Below are 22417 nucleotides of genomic sequence, written 5' to 3' on the forward strand. Positions count from 1 at the left end.
CACGCTTTTACTTATTTGACAGATAAAATGGCCCATTTTTTTGTTCGTCTGTCTCAACAAAACGCATTTGTACCCAGAGATGAAATAATATTCATGGACTGTATAATAGTGGCTGTTTAGTGTGAGAAAGAAATGAATTGTTATTTGTGGCCTTCTACACGACAGTACAAAACACATTACCTGGATGAATAGCATTCACTTGTGTGCAGAACATCTTGGTCAACTATGGGTTAACATTTAGAGATAAAGCATGGAAACGGACCCTTCGTCCCACTGAGTTCAAACTGACCATCAACCACCTATTCACACTAGTTCTATGATATCCCACTTTTGCGTTGACTCCCTACATGCTCAACCTACAAGTGCACATATCTTTGGGATGTGGGAGGAAACCAGAGCACCCTCAGTTTTCACTGTTTAAGGCTAATTTTAATTTGGCGTTATAAAGAACTGGGTTTGTTGGGAAAGGATCAGAAGATTACAATGTGCATACAACTATATTCCTAATTTTACCGGGAAACTAGCACAAGTAAGACTGGGATAAAAACATAAAATGCTGGAAAGTGTGACAGAACTTAGTGGTTCCGGCAGCATCCGTGGAGAGAGAAACATAATTAAGATTTCAGGTCAATAACCTGATGAACTTCGAATGAAGGGTAAAAACACAAAGTGTTGGCCACAGAGTTCAGGCAGCATCTCTGGAGAAAGAAACAGCTAACATATATGGTTGAAGACCCTTCATCAGAATGGAGACACAAGGAACTGTAGATGTTGGAATCTTAAGTAAAAAAAAACACAACATGTTGGAATAGAAACTTCTTCTTTCGTGTGGCGTGCACAGCCTAAAGCTGTTGGACAACTTGTTCTATTTGATCTTCCGTTTGTGCACGTCGAGTTGATTGCATTAGTCGAAACAGGGCGGACCACGTGAAGGTTGCAATCTTCCACCCCGGAATAGAAACAAGGAACTGGAAATGCTGGTTTGCATTTAAAAAAACCCCACAGTGCTGGAGTAACTCAGCGGGTCAGGCAGCATCTCTGGAGAACCTCGTATTCAGCTTGGGCAGCTTACAACCCAACAGTATGAACATTGAATTCTCCAATTTTAAGTAGCTACATAGGTGGTGGGGGAAGGGTCTAGAATTTGTTATTGGGGCTGTTTAATATGGCGGTGGTGAGAAAAATCACAATGTGATGGGGCAGAGTGGTGTGGATTTTGGAAAGGATGAATTGTGTGTGACAAGTTTGTTATTTGTAGTTGTCAGTAGAAGAGACAACCAATAGAAGTAGACATTTTGATTTTCACAATGCATTTGTCAAGTGCCACACAAGGTTATTCTACAATGGTGGTCGGTGGGATTTGGTGTGCAACATTACTGTGCTACATGGTCCAGCTGGACATAACTAATGTCAATAACATGAGCAATGTATCAGATGCCTAATTGTTTTCAGATGTGGCAAAGCGAATGATGCAGCTTTCATATACATTTGTACCTCCCAGAGATGGTGAAGGATTTCTTTACATTCTTTGTGCAGATTGGAGTTACACAAACTGATTATGCAATATATATGTGTGCGTGTGTAATTGTTCCTATCAAATGCAGTCTAAGCAAATGCAACTGTCGCAAAAATTAGAATGTATTGCAGCGTAAAATGATTACGCTTCGAAATTTGACATGGCTTAATGCTTCATTTGACAGCCTGAAATCTGCCGTAAACAACTTGAATACAGCGCCACCTCTTTTCTCTTTGGAAAGTTGGTGCCAACGCTCAACATTTTATGCTTTGCTGACAGCTTCCAAGATGGTGCCCAACCCAGGCGACACAAGGAGTTGCATGCACATAAGGAGTTTAACTTGTGCTTACAATTAGGAGCAGGAGTGGGCCACTCAGCCCTTCAAACCCACTCTGTTAGTGCTGCTCTTATTGTAACCTCGGCTTCACATTCTGATCCACCCCATCACCTTTCCATTCCTTGCTCATCAAGAATCTCTCTCTGCCTTTAAAAACATTTCAAGACCCTTTGAGACATAGAATTCCAAAGTTTCATCCCCCCCCACCCCTTCCCCAGGCGGGAAAAAAAACTTCCCATCATCTGTATTAAATGGGCAACCTCTTTTTTTAAACAGTGGCCTCCTAGTTGCAGATTCTCCCACACGAGGAAACATCCCCTCAACATTGACCCAGTCCTGGCCCCTCACGATCTTGCAACGTTTCAACCAGGTCCCCTCTTGTGAACTCCATCAGATATGAGCTAGCCCGTCAATCCTGATCTCGGAATGCAATCCGGGCATTAGTCTAGTAAATCTTCTCTGGACTGCTCCCATCACATGAACATCCTTCAACACACAGGGAACTTTAGATGCTGGAATCTTGTGTAGAACAAAAAGTGCTTTAACTCAGCGGGTCAGGCATCATCTCTAGAGGTCATTGATCAGTGAGTTTTTGGGCCAGGACCCTTCTTCGTGTTCTTGACATTTTGAGTCGGGGCCCTTCTCCAGGATCGAATATGACGAAGGTTTCGACTGGAAACGTCGCCAATCAATGCCCTCCAGAGTTACTGCCTGACCCGCTGAGTTACTCTGGCACTTTGTATTCTACACTTTTTCTCTACACCATTGGACTTTTTCTCTGGAACTGTTACGTTACAGTGCTGAGAAACTCTATTCTGCACATCAGTATTCTTCGCACTACCTGTTGTACTTGTACCTGGTTTGATTGTCCTCATGTATAGTATTATCTGATTTGATTGAATAGCATGCAAACAAAAGCTTCTCACTGTATCTCGGTAGACATGGCCATAAAAAACCCAATAACAATACCTTCCTTACAAAAGGAAACTAAGTACTCCAGGTGTGAGCTCACTAATGCCACCATGCAGAAGCACAAACTCACTAGTTTTATATTCAGTTCCCCTCACAGTGAAGCAATGTTTTGTCACCTTTCCTAATTACTTGCAGATCCTACATACTAGTCTGTTGTGAATTGTGCACTGACACGGGTCCATCCACATCTCCAATCTGTCATCATTTGAACAAAATGTTTTTTTAATGTATCCTGCTGAACTGGGCACTTCCGCATTATGCTCTATTTTCCAGAACTTCATCCGCTCGCTTATTCTACCTCTATTCCTTAGTAATCTCTTTACGTCCACTTCACAACGTACTTTCCCGCATATCTTTGCGTCATCTGCAAATTTAACAACTGTGCTTTCAGTCCCATTCTGCATGTCCTTTATATGAATTGTTTACAAAAGTGGAGTTCCCAGCACCAATGATCCCTACGACACGTCAGTTGTCACACCCTGTATTATTCACTTCACGTCCTTGCACTGAAAGACGGATTGAGACCGTGCCAATGGCTCTGGGGAAAATAAGAGTTTGAACTCCAGACATTTTGTAGACATCGATTGGATCCTCCATCACAGAGAATGTTAGCACATTAAACCAGTTCATAGTTTTCTCGTGACGTATTTCTATCTACCCTTACTCATCCAATTTTGTTTCTTTTATTTTCTGTTGGTTGTAATTCCTGACTTAGATTTTTTTTTAATTAGAGGCCAAAGTCAATTGATTTTCATTTCCTGTTCACTACAGGGGTTTAGTTCTGATTTTTGTCTTGTTGGACATGAAACCTGAGCTGTACTGCTGGAGATGCAACAGACTTGAATATTTGCTTCCTTTCAAATGTAAGCCTTTTCACCGCAACCACATCTTGTGGTATTGTGATGCACATTCTAACCACTCTGTGGATAAACAAAGTTTTGTCTGAATTTATGAGTGGCCTGTATTTACGCCCCCCATCTTTAGACTCCCCGATGACCATACTTTATTGTGGATATCAAACATCGCTTTCTCAAAAAGAAACTGTCTAAAGAATTCAACTACAAAAGACTGTCCCAGCAAAAGGATTTGAGTATAGGAGCAGGGAGGTTCTACTGCAGTTGTACAGGGTCTTGGTAAGACCACACCTGGAGTATTGCGTACAGTTTTGGTCTCCAAATCTGAGGAAAGATATTCTTGCCATAGAGGGAGTACAGAGAAGGTTCACCAGACTGATTCCTGGGATGTCGGGACTTTCATATGAAGAAAGACTGGATAGACTCGGCTTGTACTCGCTAGAATTTAGGAGATTGAGGGGGGATCTTATTGAAACTTACAAAATTCTTAAGGGGTTGGACAGGCTAGATGCAGGAAGATTGTTCCCGATGTTGGGGAAGTCCAGGACAAGGGGTCACAGTTTGAGGATAGAGGGGAAATCCTTTAGGACCGAATTGAGAAAAACATTTTTCACACAGAGAGTGGTGAATCTCTGGAATTCTCTGCCACAGAAGGTAGTTGAGGCCAGTTCATTGGCTATATTTAAGAGGGAGTTAGATGTGGCCCTTGTGGCTAAAGGGATCAGGGGGTATGGAGAGAAGGTAGGTACAGGATACTGAGTTGGATGATCACATTGAATGGCGGTGCAGGCTCGAAGGGCCGAATGGCCTACTCCTGCACATATTTTCTATGTTTCTATACTTAAAAACTCTTCTCCAAATTCAAGACCATCGGTATTTTAGCAGGTTTGTCAAATTCTGGTAACATACTGATGCTCTTCAGCTTGGAGTGAAGCGGCAGAATTAGAGTTGTGGTCCTGTGAAGGGTTTGGCATTAACATTTGGGTGGCACAGACTGTCAGCGGGTAGAACTGCTGCCTCGCAGCTCCAGAGAACCGGGTTCAATCCTGACCAAGGGTGCCGTCTGTGTGCAAGTTCTGTCTGTTCAAATATTCAAGTCTGTTTGCATGTTCTCCTTGTGACCGCGTGGGTTTTCTTCAGATGCTCCAGTTTCCTTCCACATCCCAAAGACCCACGGGTTTGTAAGTTAATTGGCTTCTATAAATTGCCCCGAGTGGCTGAGAAAGTGGGATAACATACAACCAGTGTGAACGGATGGTTGGTGTGGGCTGAAGGGCCTGTTTCCATCCTGTATCTTTCAATCAATCAATTAAGAAATAGAGATCGCAGTCAGAAATATTCGATTTCAGCAATGTAATGGGATAAATTTCAAATAATTCCTTTTTTCATAGAATTTAATAGCCGTTAAAATTTGATTTGCTACTTCCCATGTGATGACGACAATGAGGTTCAGTGCAGCATTACCGTAACACTGGTCTTGAATAATTCAGTACTTTTCTGATTCAAATTCCCACATCTGAGGAGACTGTTTAATATTCGTGTGAATGTTAACAGCTTTAATCAATTCGGTTAACAGGTTTCACCAGGTTGGTTGGTCCCCTCACTCCCAAGCCGTTTGTTCAGTTTACAGATACAGTGCGGAAACAGGCTCACCGAGTCCGACCGACAAGCGATCCCCGCACACTAACACTATCCTACACACACTAGAGCCAATTTTACATTTTATACCAAGCCCATTATCCTACAAACCTGTACGTCTTTGGAGTATGGGAGGAAACCGAAGATCTCAGAGAAAACCCACGCAGGTCACGGGTAGAATGTACAGACAGCACCCATAGTCGGGATGGAACCTGGGTCTCTGGCGCTGCAAGGCAGAAGCTCTACCGCTGCGCCACTGTGCCGCCCATTTGAAACTCATTTGAGTTCTGTACGAGAAGCCTGGAGAGGGGTGTCACTGTCCAGTATTACACTGTATGTCAGTGAATGTTACTTCCATTGCCACAATAAAGCAGCATTGTCCACCTATTTCCTCTTCAGAATTATTGCCTGTAAAAAATGTGATTGAGCCACCACTGACCAGCGATTCTTCGATCTGTTGAGGTTATTTTTGCATTTCAAGTAGTCTGGATTTGTCTAAGAGGCTTTTGTATTTGACAATAATAAGAACCATTCTCTAATATAACTATGCATGGTTCCAAAACAAATAACTACCATGTGAAACAATAAAGTGTGTGAACTGATGTGGTTGGCATTAATTTACAATTGGCTTGTTTGATATAATTGAGTTTAGTAAGCATTGGTGACATCAAAGATGATGTTTTATTAGAATTTATGTGACTTAATTGTAATAATTTGTGATTCACAGCAGTTATTCTGGCCTCGATCCATGGCTTTATCCTATCAACGTTATAACAAAATAAGCCTACATTCCCACACAAAAAAAAGTGTATGCTGCCCATAACTAATCTTCCATAGGAGAGGAAAGATCTTGAGTGAAATTTCTCCCAAAAAGTGCAATTTTGTGGGAAAATGTGGAATGGGAATCCTCATTTCCTTAGTCCAAACAAATGATGGTACGGGAAAGGTGTATAAAAGACTTGGAGCAGTGTGAAGGGTGATTGTGGTCACATTTCATTCTTGTATCACTGTTGAACAGAGGAGAATGCTCTCTGGATGCAATTAAATACCATCCCGGACTGCTGATTATAGTTTGACTTGGTTGTATTTATTTATCTGATCCGATTAGATAGCGTGCAAACAACGTTTTTCACTGTATCTCGGTATACGTGACAATAATAAACATAAACCACAAGGCACTGGAGAGTTCATGAGTTCTAGGAGTAGAATTAGGCCATTTGGCCCATCCACTCCACGATTCATTCATGGCCAATCTATCTTTCCGTCTCAACCCCATTCTCCTGCCTTCTCCCCATAACCCTGATGCCCTCAGACATAGGTCGGAATCTTGCGTAGTGCACACAATGCTGGAATAATTCAACGGATCGGGCAGTATCTCTGGAGGATGTGGATCGGTGCGGTTTTGGGTCTGGACCCTTCCTCAGACCCATGTTTTCCAGAGATGCTGCCTGACCCGCTGAGTTACTCCAGCACCTTGTGTTTTATTTTTATAAACCAGCATCTGCAGTTCCTTGTGTCTCCAAGTTTCAAGAACCCATCTGTACTAATCCCCTTTACCAGTGCCTGGTCTGGAACCTTGTTTGCCTTTGCGATTCAAGTGCTTACGTCTTAAATCTTGTGCGAGTACCTGCCTCGGGCAGTGTGTTCCAGTTCTGATGCTGGTTGCTAATTTTCATTACAGCTGGCAATTTTCCATTAATATTGTACTTATTCAAAGGGACTAATGCTCAACAGACCTTTCAATGAGATAGGATGAAGATACAGGCAGATTTGAACCACAGGGTTGTTTGTGTGTGCCACTTTATTTACCCAGGAGAAGATTTTGAGTAGATTTATGAGATTTCCTTGGAGCGCAGTAGGATGAGTGGTGATCTTCTAGAGGTGTATAAAATCGTGAGGGGAATAGATAGGTTAGATGCACAGTCTTTTTCCAAGGGATGGGGGAATCAAGAAGCAGAGGACATGGGCGGCGCGGTGGTGCAGCAGTAGAATTGCTGCCTTGCAGTGCCTGCAGCACCAGAGACCTGGGTTCCATCCCGACTATGGGTGCTGTCTGGACGGAGTTTGTGCGTTCTCCCCGTGGCTACGTGGGTTTTCTCCGAGAAATTCGGTTTCCTCCCACACTCCAAAGACGTATAGGTATGTATGTAAATTGGCTTAGTATAAGTCAATAAGAGGGGTCACAGCTTAAGGATAAGGGGGAAATCCTTTAAAACCGAGATGAGAAGAACTTTTTTCACGCAGAGAGTGGTGAATCTCTGGAACTCTCTGCCACAGAGGGTAGTTGAGGCCAGTTCATTGGCTATATTTAAGAGGGAGTTAGATGTGGCCCTTGTGGCTAAGGGGATCAGGGGGTATGGAGAGAAGGCAGGTACGGGATACTGAGTTGGATGATCAGCCATGATCATATTGAATGGCGGTGCAGGCTCGAAGGGCCGAATGGCCTACTCCTGCACCTAATTTCAATTTTTCTAAGTGTAAATTGTCTCTAGTGTGTGTAGGATAGTGTTAGTGTGCGGGGATCGCTGGTTGGTGCGTACTCGGTGGGCCGAAGGGGCTGTTTCCTCGCTGTATCTTTAAACTAAACTAATCTAAAGACATGCTGTAGGTTTAAGATGAGAGGGGAAATATATAATAGGAACCTGAGGGGCAACTTTTTCACCCACATGGTGGGTATATGGAACGAGCTTCCAGAGAAGGCAGGTGCTATAAAAACATTTTAAAGACGTTTGAAGAGGCACATGTATCGGAAAGGTTTAGAGGGATATACGGACCAAACGTGGGTAATTGGGACTAGCTTAGACATCCTGATGAGCAGGACGAGTTGGGCCTCAAGGCCTGTTTCCATGCTGTATGACTGCCTGTCTCTAAATCGTTCTTGCTGTGCACTCTTGCGAATCTCCTGTAACAATTGCTTGTAACACTGATCCCCACAACTATCAACACAAACAGAAACTTACTTTTTGGTTTTATCCCCCACCTCCCTCCATCCTTCAGTTTCTGATGTTGCATCTTTTCCCTACTTATGAATCTATACTTGGTAATTTCCTAAGGCTTTAACAAAAAAAAAGATAATTGCATCCTTTGCGGCATAAGTCGCAGTCCTCATTTACAGCAGAGTCATTCAGTACCCGTCCTTATAATGTATCGCCAATGATGGGAACAGGAGTACATGCAGTGGAGAAATGGTTAACTGCTTTCACTGGGCTGCCTCATATTCCTATTTACCTACTGGAGTATCATCTTCCATTCAGAGAGATCATGGCTGATCTGTAATCTGTCTCCGGTCACCTGCCTCTGTCCCAGATCCCTTTACACTTTTGCTTCAACAGCACAATACAGCTGTCTATAGAGAAAAGGTTTCAAGTTGCTCGTACCCTCTGTATGTAATTCACAATTAGAAGGCCTTGCTCTAATTTTTCGACAGTGACTCCCTCGTGCCAGGTAAATATTCTCCTTCTGTATCGAATCTGTTTCCCCTTTGGAGAGTTTGAATAAATCATCCCGTCACTTTGAAGTTCCAGAGATGACAAACCTAGTTTGTGAAATCTTAATTGCAGTTTAACCCTCGTGAGTCTGTATATCATTCTGGTCAATCTAATCTACAATCCCTCCAAACCCAATATGTGCTTGGCATGGTGCCAAGGCTTGCATGCGGTGCTCCTTGTGGTCGAACTAGGGTGTTGTGTGGCTGTTTCTTTCAAGCACATTGCGCCACCGTCCAAATAGCTATTCTGCAAAAATATCATGTTGTTGTAAGAATGAAGGATGTAGGAAACTGGAATGGAGCTCTCAGCCACTTCAGTCCACTCTGCACTTCAATATGATCATGGCTATTAATGCGTAGTCTGAAGAAGGGTCTCAACCCGAAACGTCACCTATTTCTTTTCTCCAGAGATGCTGTCTGACCCGCTGAGTTCCTCCAGCATTTATGGCTAATAATGCCCTTGGCTGCACTTCACTGCCTACTCCCTCAATTCCCCTGTAGCCCAAAGACCTATCAATCTCAGCTTTTTAAAAAATGACCAAAAAGTGCTGGAGTAATTCAGCAGGTCAGGCAGCATACCTGGAGAACATGGATAGGTGACGTTTCACAGAGTGCTGGAGTAACTCAGCGGGTCAGGCAGCATCTGTGGAGAACATGGATAGGTGACGTTTCACAGAGTGCTGGAGTAACTCAGCGGGTCAGGCAGCATCTGTGGAGAACATGGATAGGTGACGTTTCACAGAGTGCTGGAGTAACTCAGCGGGTCAGGCAGCATCTGTGGAGAACATGGATAGGTGACGTTTCACAAGTGCTGGAGTAACTCAGCGGGTCAGGCAGCATCTGTGGAGAACATGGATAGGTGACGTTTCACAGAGTGCTGGAGTAACTCAGCGGGTCAGGCAACATACCTGGAGAACATGGATAGGTGACGTTTCACACAGTGCTGGAGTAACTCAGCGGGTCAGGCAACATACCTGGAGAACATGGATAGGTGACCGTTGGGTTGGGTTGGGACTGTTCTTCAGACCGATTGGGGTGGGATGCTGGAAGAGAGCCTTGCAAGAAATACCTGGGGAACATGGATAGGTGACGGTTGGGTTGGGTTGGGACTGTTCTTCAGACCGATTGGGGTGGGATGCTGGAAGAGAGCCTTGCAAGAAATGGGAAGGGTGAGGGGGCGGTTTGATAGGCAGATGGTTGGACAAAGGCCAAAAGGTGTGAGATAAGGATAGAAGAGGTTGCAAATTGTGAAGCCAGAGGAAGGAATATGGGGGCAGAGAAATGGGTACGAGCCGAGGTGAGGCACAGGGAAGATGAGGGAGAAGGAAAAAAGGGGGTTGTTTGTACATTAGTTACCCAAAATTGGAGAATTCAATGATTGTACCGTTAGATTGCAAGCTACCCCAAGCAGAATATGGGGTGCTGCTCCTCCAGTCAGCTTTAAATGAGTTAATGGCTCACTTTCCACAATTTGATGAAGTTGTGGCTTCCAAAGATCCACACACCTCAGAATAAATTACTCCTGGTAACTCCATATCCATAGACTAGCTGCCTTAGTCTTTAACATCTTCTCTGTGTCTGTGCTGGTAACCCCCCTCAGGATTGAGTACGTTCCAGTGAAATAGCTTAAATATAACCGATTCTTCTAAACGCCCGGGATTATAAATTACATCCGTCTGTAGATAGGCCGATTCAAAGCAAAATTGTTTATTCTGCACCTGATCTTAAAATGAACGCAAAGTTTAAACATGACTGCATTGCAACCGCTGTTGTATAACTTGCAGCTATGGTGATTTACTTTAATTATTCATGTCGAGACAGGCTTCTCTGTGTGTTGTTCAGCCCAAGAACAGCTATTGTGTGATTCAATTACAGGTTGCATCATGTAGTTCTGGTTAGTTTCTTGTGTGGCCTGGTTGTGAATGCTGTTTATGTGCTCTCTAAGATCTGTGTCAGCGTTTCAAACTCCCAGTGCGCAGGATCGGATGGGAACTATAGGGTGGTGTTACCTTTATCGTTGGTGTAATTCGATGACAACGTGATTTGCCATGGAATAAATGGTTTGGAGTTGTGCGGATGAGGCAGGCAAGCGGTTCCTGAGACATAGGAATGGCGTAGATTCTGCTCCAAGGTTAAATGAGATCAAAGGGCTGTGTGTACTTGCCTTTGTCTGCTACTGTTATGGTCCCCCTCTTTCATTACTGCAACAATATTATCTGAGCAGAAACGCTAACTCTAACTCTAGCACTAACTTGAAGGCTGGTGGTGGGGTGGAAGATTGCAACCTTCATGTGGTCCGCCCTGTTTCGACTAATGCAATCAACTTGAGGAGAAGGAGAAGGAGAAGGAGAAGGAGAAGGAGGAGGAGGAGGAGAAGGAGAAGAAGAAGAAGAAGAAGAAGAAGGGAGTGGTGAGGTGCTGGGATCTGTTGAAACATGTGGGTGGCTTAAAACAGGTCAGAGAGGTGTGGAGAATTAAAGTAACAGGCTGCTGGAAACTCTGGTGAGCTTTGCTGACTGAGCAGTGGTGTTGATTGAAAGTAATAGGAGATGATGTTGGGGCACCAGCTTCCCAGGACCAGAGCTTTTGTTCAAAAGGCTCTGTACAGTTCTGTAGTGTGGGCTGTACGGAGCAGTGTCTGATGTTACTTGTCAACACCATTCCCATCTTCCAGTGGACACAGGTGATGCTCTGAAGGTAAAGATATCTCTGCCTCGCAGTGAAGTCACAATGACAGGACCCAGCAGTGGAGTTACGTTAAACTGATTCATGAGTGCAGTACTCTGCTCTCTTCCTTGGCGTTTGATCGGGAGCCATACTCTCCAGTCAGCGGAAAGACAATACATGATTACAATTGAGCTATTTACAGTGTGTAGATACATGATAAGGGAATAATGTTTAGTGCAAGGTAAAGCCAGCAAAGTCTGATCAAGGATAGTCCGAGGGGCACCAATGAGGTAGATAGTAGTTCAGCACTGCTCTCTGGTTGTGGTAGGATATTAATAGTAAAGGGAATCAAGTACATCAGGATAGTGCTGGAAAATGGAGATAAGTTAGTAGACGATCTATGTTCTTGATAACTAGGGAGGCAGGCTCAAAGGGCTGATTGGCCTACTGCTCCTATTTCTTCTGGTCTTGTGTAAGAATTGTGGCCCCAATAAACTGAAGGCTTGGCAGCTACCCTGTATCCGTGACACTATTGATTCTTCGTATCGTGATCAATTCTGTTCGCTTTTTAGTTTGCTTTATCTCGCCTCTATGTTTAACTTCCTTTATTCTGCACCCTGGATGTGTGAAATGCTTATTAGATGTCTGTCCTTTGTACCATACTTGCCATTTAGCAATGTTTCCTCTGACTCGCTGTGAGTCAGACCAGTGCCTGTGTCCTAGCCCACTAACGTCATTGAAAGCCACCCTGCCTCTCCTTTTAAAAGCTGTAGTTAGACCAGTGGCAGATGCCAAGAACACAGACCTAAATTCTAGGCCTTCAATTTGCGAGATTTACCTTCATCTGCACAGTAAGGCAGCACTTTTAATCCGGGAGATAACTCCTAATGGTGTTATGAATCATTGTAATCCTTCCAATGCTATATTTAACCTGGTTAATGGTTGCAAGGGTGTACTTCAGTTGCCTCGCCAACAGTCTGTATGTCCTTTCCTTCTTTGTGTTTTAATTGTATGTCTTAAATGTATGTTATTAGTGTTCTTTAGCTTGTTTTATATGGGGGGTGGGGGTGGAGTTGGGGGAAACTTTTTCTAATCTCTTACCTCAACGGAGATGCAATATATTTTTTTACCGTATCGTATCTCCATCTGCACTGCAGCCTAACATCGAGGAGTTGGCGGCCGTTGCTGGAGACCAATTTTGAGAACTCCTCCGCGGTCACCTGCGGACTTACCATCGCGTAGCCCGTGATCCCTTTGCCAGGGATCGACCTTGGAGCTCCAGCCATGGGTGCTTGCGGACTTAACATCACGGAGCTCGCAATCTCTGGTCAGAGATCGACTTCGGGAACTCCAAGCCGCGGGAGTTTCGATTGCCCTGGCGCGGATGTTTCAACCGCCGGCTGCGGGTGCTTCGATCACCCCAACAGATGGTTCGAATGACCTGACCACGGGAGAATACAGAGGAAGCAGATTTGATTATTTTTTTTTGCCTTCCATCAGAATGAGGAATGTGGGGAATACGCTGTGGTGGATGTTTATGTTAACTTTTATGTAGTTGTGTGTTTTGTTGCTTTTTTTTCCCGTATGGCTGTATGGTAATTCGCAAATCACTGTACCTAATTGGTACATGTGACAATAAAAGACCTTTGAAACCTTGATGTGTTTCCTGGTAACTAACATATCTGTTTATGCCCATCATTTTGATAAAGTATCTCTCCGTGTACTTAATGGCCAAAGTTTTCCTGAGGGTCTCGTCTTTCTCTTGCATCTTGAGTGCTGTGTTTTATCTCCGTTTAAGTGGATGTGCTTGTTGCCCAGGCTGTGCCGTCACATGAATACTTGGACTGGTTTTCGGTTCTATTTTAAGCACCTTTTTTGTTGTTGCTGGCAAGAGGTTTGAGTTTCTGGGATGTGATTCACATCCATATCCCTTAGCTGCAGCAGTTTGCAGATGTCGAGCACAAAACACCACTTCTTGTTACCTTTCTTCACTGTTACTTGCTCTATCCTGGACGTGTAGTGAATTCATTTAAGGCTGGAGTCCGTTGGTAAGTAAAAATATTGTCACCCAATTGGTCAGACTTGTGCAAAGATGTCTCCGTACAATACCTCAATGTTAAAAACAACTCTTGAGCATAATACTAGCACTCTAAAAATTATTGCCTATATGTCAACCTGAGAGATCTGCATTCTGGACTTGTACCTTTTCAAATCGCCTTCATGCTATATTAAATGGTTGGGAGAGTTGTGTGTCTGTTTGTTGTTGGCATATGGTTGCTTATGCTGACATAAGTATTCCTATTAACCTTTCTTACTGTATAGTTATCCCTGAAAGGCATTCTCCTAACTTGCAGTTGAAATGGCAGCACAGCATGCAGCAGGTAGAGCTGCTGCCTCACGGTGCCAGAGACCTGGTTTCAATCCTGTCCTCTGCTGCTGCCTGTGTGCAGTGTTGCACACTCTCCCTGTGACCACATGGGTACTTCGGTTTCCTCTCACATCCCAAAGATGTGCAGGTTGGTAGATTAATTGGCTGCTGAATAGTGCCCCTAGTATGGACTGAGTAAAATGGGGGGGGGGGGGGGGGGGGGTTAATGGGAATGCAGGGAGAATAAAAGGCACAGACTTGGTGGGCTGAAGGGCCTGTTTCTGTGCTGGGCCTGTTTCTGTGCTGAATCTCTAGATAAATAGATAGATAGATAGATAGATAGATAGATAGATCCTTTATTGTCATTCAGACCTTTCGGTCTGAACGAAATTCATTGTCCTCGTTAAAATAACTGGCTGATTTTATTTTAATTGTTTCTCTGTTTGTCTTTCCCACAGGCTATTGCTGTACTGGAAGACATGGAGAAATTGAGTTCGATTGGAGATGGTATATTTTTCATTTTAAGCCATTTTATTCAATTGTTTCATGTTGGAAACATGGTGTTTTATGTACTGAATGTCAAACTGGCTTACTTAAGAAAAAAAAGTATAAATGTGGCCAAATGTTCGTTTATAATAGTTCTAAAACAGAGTGTCTCATGGATATGAAATGGAGAGGGGAATCACTACATTCAAGACAAGGAAGTTAGGGAGGGGTACTGAGCAGAGTGCCCTGGGTATTAGTGCTGGGACCTCTACAGTTTTTCGCCAAGACCACAAAAATCCTGATGGATAAGGAAGACTATTGAGCTCATGTTTCCCAGATAGCTAACTGCCACTTGAATGACTCCAGAGTTTTTGCAGCTCCCAGAGCCCACTCCAGGTATTAATCTCTTTGTGAAGCAATGCCTCCTGACATCGCACTCACCTTTGCTGAGTTATACCGGGTCCACCTGCGTTGGAATTGTGTTTTAACGTGAGAGGGTGGTCGGGATAAAAGGTTACCTGCCATTTACCTACTTTGAAGGCTAAGGCGTTCACGTTTTTTACCGGGCTCTCCTCATAATTCAGTAGTCCGATGCCTCTTCTCCGTTTCCTAATTCTGGGCTTTGGCGCTGTTTAGGGTGGGGCTTGAGTCAAACACTGTGACCAAAGACTCGCAGTTGCTCAACGTACCATGGTATGTGTTTGCTCTTGTAGATTGTTGTCTTGCAGTTACTGAATCTTGAGAGATCGTTATCTGATTTCCCTCTTGGTCCAGGTTCTATTTTATCAGATTTATCTTGCAATTTTCTTTTTTTTTAACCCATTGTGTAAGACCTCACAAATCTATGGCTAATGAAATTCATTGTCAGTGCAAGTGTACATGTTGTCTCCATTTCCCCCCCCTGTGGCCACTTCATCAGATTCAATTTTCTTTTTCCCCCTGACTTCCATTGGGTAAGTCCTGTGTTTCTTTGCAGGTGATCTTTGCAGATCAGAAGTCCAAACACAAATCCCTGACTTGTAATGTCCAATTCAGTTCCCAGCCTAATGCCATGCTCCTAATTAAGGACACCCATCTCTGTAGCAGTTTTTCATGTTGAGCAATATCAAAGAATTTGGTACACAAAAAAGCTGGAGAAACTCAGCGGGTGCAGCAGCATCTATGGAGCGAAGGAAATAGGCAACATTTCGGAAATAGGCGAAGGAAATGGGCAACGTTTCGGACCCTTGGTTTCGGCCCGAAACGTTGCCTATTTCCTTCGCTCCATAGATGCTGCTGCACCTGCTGAGTTTCTCCAGCTTTTTTGTGTACCTTCGATTTTCCAGCATCTGCAGTTCCTTCTTAAACTCAAAGAACTTGGTGCTGGCTCGAAGGGCTAAATGGCCTACTCCTGCATCTATTGTCTAATTTCAGGAAGCCACGATATACTTTATTGGGTAGCAATGTTTCTCTCCCTTGTAAGCCATGAAGTCTTAGGCTGCATATAAATGTTACATTCATGTTCCCTGCCCAAACAAACACCTCGATGTTCTGGGTTCACTTTGATCCACCAGCAAAACCCAAAACTCTGCCTTCTAAGCCTCTATAACCACAATATCCCAACAGGAAAGGGCAGCAAACGAGAAATAAAGGCACATATAATTGAACTGTCTTGAGTTTGTGAGCTACAGTAGGTTATCTGTGCTCTGGGATTATGTACCTTTCTATTTATTCATTTGGACTCCACTGCACATTTCAGTGTCCATTTGGGATGTTACTTGTATTTAGTTAGTTTAGTTTATTGTCACGTGTACCGAGGTACAGTGAAAAGCCTTTTGTCGCATGCTAACCAGTCAGCGGAAAGACAATACATGATTACAATCGAGCCGTCCACAGTGTACAGATACATGATAAAGGTAATAAAGTGAATGATGTTTAGTGCAAGATAAAGTCCAGTAAAGCCCGATCAAAGATAGTCAGAGGGTCTCAATGTGGTAGATGGTAGCTCACTACTGCTCTCTAGTTCTTGGCAGGATGGTTCAGTTGCCTGAATTTAGAAAAGAAAATGTAGGGCAAACTGAATCTGCTCCTTCTGACAGCATAAATGCAGCCATTTACTGGATTAAATTTAGAAAGTAATGCCCCTGTCCCACTTAGGAAACCTGAACGGAAACCTCTGGAGACTTTGCGCCCCACCCAAGGTTTCCGTGCAGTTCCCGGAGGTTGCAGGTGGCTACCGGAGGTTGCAGGTAGTGGAAGCAGGTAGGGAGACTGACAAAAACCTCCGGGAACCGCACGGAAACCTTGGGTGGGGTGCAAAGTCTCCAGAGGTTTCCGTTCAGGTTTCCTAAGTGGGACAGGGGATTAATGTTCTCTGGTTTGTTCCCATATCAGTTTTCCTAACTTGGTCATTGTCAATATGCCTATCAGATCTCTTATTATCTCGGCTTATTCTATCACCTTTCGTGAAAGCATTATTGTGGTGATTTCTAATCCAGTAGAACCCTTGTTGTGCCTTTCATGAATTTCATTTATGGCTTGTTCCTGTTGCTTTGTCACCCTTTTTAAAAAAAAATGTTTCAGACAATCAAACAAATGACATCAATATAATCACGCATTGTATCGAAATGAGGCAGTGAAGTAGAAGCCATCTAGGGGTAAAAAACGGGTTCCATTTTAACAGATGACTATCTTTATTAAATACACAAAAAGCACTCGATACAGTAACTATGCCTCCTCAGGAGGGTAATAAATGAGTACACAGCCTATTAAGCTTACCACGGTTGGCTGGAGGTGAAGGTGCTTCTTCATATGCAGGGACGACATCATAAATTACATTCCATGGTTCAAATTTCAGATTTCTATACGTTGACAGTTTATGTGAGGCCTGTTAAAATCTCTCATAAAAATGGCATTTCTGTTGCCAAAATTGTATAGGAAGTTTAGTTTATTGGTCAACAGGCAATGTCAAGATTTATCCTTGATCCCCTCACACTCTTGGTTTTAATAACAAAGGTTGTTCTCACATGAGGTCCTCCATTTCTTGTCCAGTATTCACAATTCACTTTTTTTTTTAAGTTTGCATCATGATTCTCAAATAGCCAATGAGTTCAAAACCTTTTTTGTGAATGCATCTGACAGCCGTTATCACACAGCCGAGGAGGTTGTGTCTGTTTTCAACTCCATTCCTTTTATTCCATTTTATATTATAAAGTGAATCTTTCTTCAGTTAGTTTCATTTTATTTTCTGTGCTCTTAGTTAAAATTCGTGCTCACTGTCATCATTATCCTCTTGGTAGAGCAACTGGTACCAACCAGTCTGCTTTGGATGAGACCCGTCTCATCTGAAGAGCTTTTCCCCAACCACATGAATTTTCCGAAAGCCTAGCAATCTAAGGCACTCAAATTTACCCTTGCTTTTGATCTTGCCTGTTTCTGTTGTACTGGTGCAGCGCATTGCACCAAAAATAGCCCTGTGAAGACCGAGAAGGGACTTGCCTTTCACCTTTTCGTAGTCACAGGATGCCTGAAATGCTTTGCAATCAACTACTCGCTTTGAAAATGCAGTCACTGAAAGTGCGCAAATGCAGCAATGGATTTTGTGCAGAGCAATCCCCGCAAGCCGCAAATGAAATAATGTCCAGTTAACCGATGCTTTTTGTTTATGCTTTGAATGAGGGCAAAATGTTGATCTGGGGGAAACTCTCCATTGTTCTTTTTAATATCATGGATTTTATTTCTGAATCTGCATGCAGCCAGTTGGATCTGAACTTAGTGCCGTATCCATCATGGTGGTCACTTTGTCCAACACCAAGAATCTGTCTAGATTATGTGCTCCGATTTGGTTATGGATGCTAAAGAGCTCTGGGAAGGGATAGGGATATCTTGAAAAGGTGATGGATTCTGTGAGATAGGATTTCACTGCATTTGGAAAGGAAAATGACTAATTGGGGATAGTCATCATGACTTTGTATAGGGGAAATCGGCTCTCACCGATTTGATGGTTTTTTTTTTGAAGAGATGACCACAAAGATGAATGAGCGCAGTGTGGCAGGCGTTGTCTGCATGGACATTAGCAAGGCTTTTGACAAGGTATTGCATGGTAGGCTGGTCTGGAAGGTAACATCGCAAAGGATTAGGGCAAGCTAGCCAATTGGATGCAAAATTGGCTTAAAGCTAGGAGAAAAGATGGCGCTGGAGGGATGTTTTCCAGACTGGAGACCTGTATCAAGTTAATTGAGCACAATATTTTAATTTAAATGATGGCTGCAGGATTGGTACAAATTGGTAAAAGACACATTTCAGACTAATGCCAGGAAAGGCACTGGCAAAGTGAAAATACCTGGATATGCTTCACTTGAGGTAATGAAGATAAAATCTCTGGAGTCATTCTCGAGGCAGGTCAGTCCTTAGTGAGCTGCTGCTGTATGATGAGGTCGATTGATCACAACCTTCAGTGTCTTAATCTTTATAACATTTGGAATTGGAAATTATTGAAAGGAAGACATGTTGAACTTGTAACAAGTAAGATGTAACTGCTACATTCCAATCGGTGTCCTGTTTAGTTAAAATGGAATACCTTTGCACTAAGCAAGAGTCGTCATTTTAAGAATGGAGATATCTCAACATTTATTGTAGCTGTCGCCCATTATAAATCTGGGGTTGGGGATGGGGGAAGAAATCACTCGGGTGGTCAACACTTGCCTCTTACACCCTTGTCTTATTCTATTGCTAATTTTTTTAATACTTGGTTTTAGCCAGCCCTTAAGCTAATGTTGGTGATCCACAATTTCCATCGGATCTTGTTTTGTTAATATATCAGGTTGTGCACATTATTTGAATGTTCTGATCATTTAATGTCATGCACACTGAACGAGGATATCATTCAAGCAATCATAAGAAAATGAAAGATTTAAATTAATCCATTCAAATTGTTTCTGTGTTAACAATGATTGACTTCACTGCCTTGAAACACATTTTCTAATGATATCAGGGTCCAGCGTAGTGTTTCATCGCCCTGAATTGCAGTGATTCCAGTTTGGTTTTATAAACCCTTTCTGACTCACTCCAGAGTTTAAACATTTCCACAATAACTATGGTGCAATTAGTTACCTTCATAAGCACTTTCTTTCATTTTGATCCCACTGTTCTGAAGAGACCAAGGGTTAAATTACAGCCCAACCCAATTATATTATGTTTACCGTTCATACCTGTACACTTTCCAATGGAGATCTGGAGTACAATGCGTGTCTTTAGCGTAAACCTGGAAACACATAATCTGTGTAACCTTTGACCAGGGAATCAATTAGCTATGGCAGATAATCTAAAATGTTGCAAGAGGAATAAATTTAAAGCATAAAAGTAAGGCTGTCTCTGGTAGTTTGCACTGTGCCAATGGTTATTGTTCTAGGCAGTCCTGAAAGAAACACACTTGAAAGAAATGTTGTATCCTTAAGAATCTGGACCTGTTAACTTTTTTTGTTGAATTGCAGCGAATGACTCCAACTATGAAGTCTACACCCGCTTTATGAAGTCACACAGATGCTATGATCTTGTTCCCACCAGCTCCAAACTTGTGGTATTTGACACTTCTCTGCAGGTAATGTAAGGAGGTGGAGTTAGCACTTTACTTGTCCAACCGTTGCTGGTGCCTATACGCTTAAAATATATAGAGGAGACATAAGGAACTGCAGATGCTGGTTTATCAAAAAAAAGATACAGTGCTGGAGTAACTCAGCCAGTCAGGCAGCATCTATGGAGAGCAGTCTGAAGAAGTGTCCTGACCCAAAACGTCACCTATCCATGAAGTGTCCTGACCCAAAACGTCACCTATCCATGTTCTCCACAGATGCTGCCTGACCCGCTGAGTTACTCCAGCACTCTGTGTCTTTTTTTTTAAGGTTTCTGTAATTTCTTTCCCATTTTTACTTTACTTGTTTTGAAGCAGAAAAAAATTTGAGCTGAGAAGTTAGATGCATTAGAACCATTACTGCACAAAGTGTACACGTTGATGGAAGTTGGGAGTGCGGCAGCATTATATGCTGTTTTACTGCTGTCTGGTGTGTCCATAATGACGTGACTGTTTGCACAATCAGTTGCTCCTTTACTGGCATATGTCGGAGCCCAAAGGAGTAACTTGCAACCTTTGTGGATCGGTGACAGTGGACAGCGGTACACATTGTGCTCAATTGTTACCGTTAAAGGGCCTGTCTCACTTACGCGAACTTTACAGGCGACTGCCGGCACCCGTCATAGGTCGCCAAAATTTTCAACAATGTTGAAAATTCAGCAGCGACCAGAACGATGCTACCACTCTTTGGAGACCTCTTGCGACTGTAGGCGATCGTCTGTATGGTCGTGAGGTCACCTGCGACATGTCGCCTGTGTGGCCGTGAGAGGTCTCCAAAGAGTTATAGCGTCTTTCTGGTTGCCGCTGAATATCTTTCTGGTCGCCGCTGAATATTTTCAACAGGTCGCCGCTGAATTTTCAACAGGTCGCCAACATTTTCAACATATCGCGGGTGCCGGCAGTCGCCTGTAAAGGTCATGTAAGTGGGACAGGCCCTTTACCACCTAGAGAAGGACAATGCTGTCGTCATGAGACCTGGCCAAGTAAGTTCAGAGCTGACTGCCAGCTGCTCAAAGTGCACAGCGTTTGTTGCAACTGTTTTATCCAGCATTTAGCTGCTGAGATTCTCACTCCGCGAGGGCCTCATTAGTGATGTTGCTGACAGTGCCCCGTCATCAGAGGGTCATTGTGGCAATAACTGGCCACTCGGGCACTTCATATAATCAGCCTGTAAAATCCTAATCCCTAAAGCAAACCCAAGGAATCGCCCCGTACTCCCATCAGTTGCTACCAACATAGGACATCGTCACCCAGATGGCACTTCATTCCTCACAAGCTGCTTTTGCAAGTTCATCTGCTCTGATTAGAAGACTTTGAGGAATGATCCAGTTGCTGAAAGGTTGCTCTGCTAAGTTCAGTTGTCGGCAAATCACTGACTTTATGTTTGGGGAGATCTGACATTTATTATTTTATGGCCCTGTTGAGCGGGGATTCCCACATCTGCAGGAAGCAATTGTAGCCATTTTTCCTCTTCTGATGTCCTACAGGACCCTTGGCCTGGTGCATACACTGCTGACCAAGATTTGCACAGCCCTTTGAACGTGGCAGCCGTTTATCTCCCCCCTGCAGCCTCCGAGTCCTGTTGGTGCTGTGGGAAGTGTGCCTTGCAAAGCCGATGCCTTCTCTGATTGCTGCTTCGCAAAGTGTCTGCAGCTGCGCTAAATCGAGTGTGACGTTGTTGGCAATGGCACGGATCCTGTTTTGACACATTTCTTGTCGCAAGCCACCCCGGCGCTGTTTCAAACAGCTTTTTGGAACGTTTTATTCGGCTTTTTTTGCGGTGTCCAAACGGGTGTTGCCGATGAAGGCAATGATGTTATCACCATCGAAAAATAGATGAAACCCATTTTCTAGGTTGCTTTGTGTAAAAGTGTTCACTTGGCCAGCAATACAGAGTTTCTGCTAACGGTCGTTTAAGAACAGAACTTTTAGCACGGTAACAAGAAAGCTCCCTTCTTTTTAAATAGTATCAAACGATACCCAGCGCCTACATGATCCCAAACAGACAGGCCTGGTTCTTAACATTATTATCCATCGCACAACATCGCAACGGTACAGCACTCTCTCTCTCCACACTTCACTGGAGTGTCGGCCTACATTTATGCTGACTAAACCTTTCGAGCAGCACAAGTGCACAGCGTCATGTTCCTGGGCCACATATACTATTCCGAAGATTTACTTTATACGCTTCAAGCTGCTGATACCAATCAAACTTGGCCAGTTGTCCTGAGAGTTTAGGAACTGCATGTGACCTTCGGGTTGTAGATTGGATGTTCTGTGCCCAGGTTGTGCATTCAAGTTCTGGAACTGAACCTGCAGACTGAAAGCTGAGAGCACTGTCCACTGAGCCAAACTGGGATAGAAGACTGGACTCTTGTTACCTGATATATAAAACCTTGAAAGCTCCCCCCAAATATCCTTCAAAGCTACCCAGTATATTAGAGGTGTTACTAGCCACCCCACAGGTATACATAGAACAGGGCA

At 43.4% G+C, this 22417-nt stretch overlaps 1 protein-coding gene across 3 annotated transcripts in view; it reads left to right on the plus strand.

The window, feature by feature from the left end:
- The window catches only part of LOC129714716 (5'-AMP-activated protein kinase subunit gamma-1-like), a 47829-nt gene that overhangs the window by 3427 nt on the left and 21985 nt on the right, over positions 1-22417 (plus strand). The window contains exons 1-3 of one of the 3 annotated variants that reach the window (XM_055664491.1): positions 11271-11501; positions 14298-14346; positions 19797-19903. In XM_055664491.1, coding sequence (XP_055520466.1) covers positions 14319-14346; positions 19797-19903 — 135 coding nt within the window. In that variant the 5' untranslated portion in view covers positions 11271-11501; positions 14298-14318. Of the gene's footprint in view, positions 1-11270; positions 11502-14297; positions 14347-19796; positions 19904-22417 lie in introns of those variants that run through there. The other 2 variants (XM_055664490.1, XM_055664492.1) reach the window with 2 other exon arrangements.

This window comes from Leucoraja erinacea, chromosome 40 (assembly GCF_028641065.1).
Source record: "Leucoraja erinacea ecotype New England chromosome 40, Leri_hhj_1, whole genome shotgun sequence".
NCBI lineage: Eukaryota > Metazoa > Chordata > Chondrichthyes > Rajiformes > Rajidae > Leucoraja > Leucoraja erinaceus.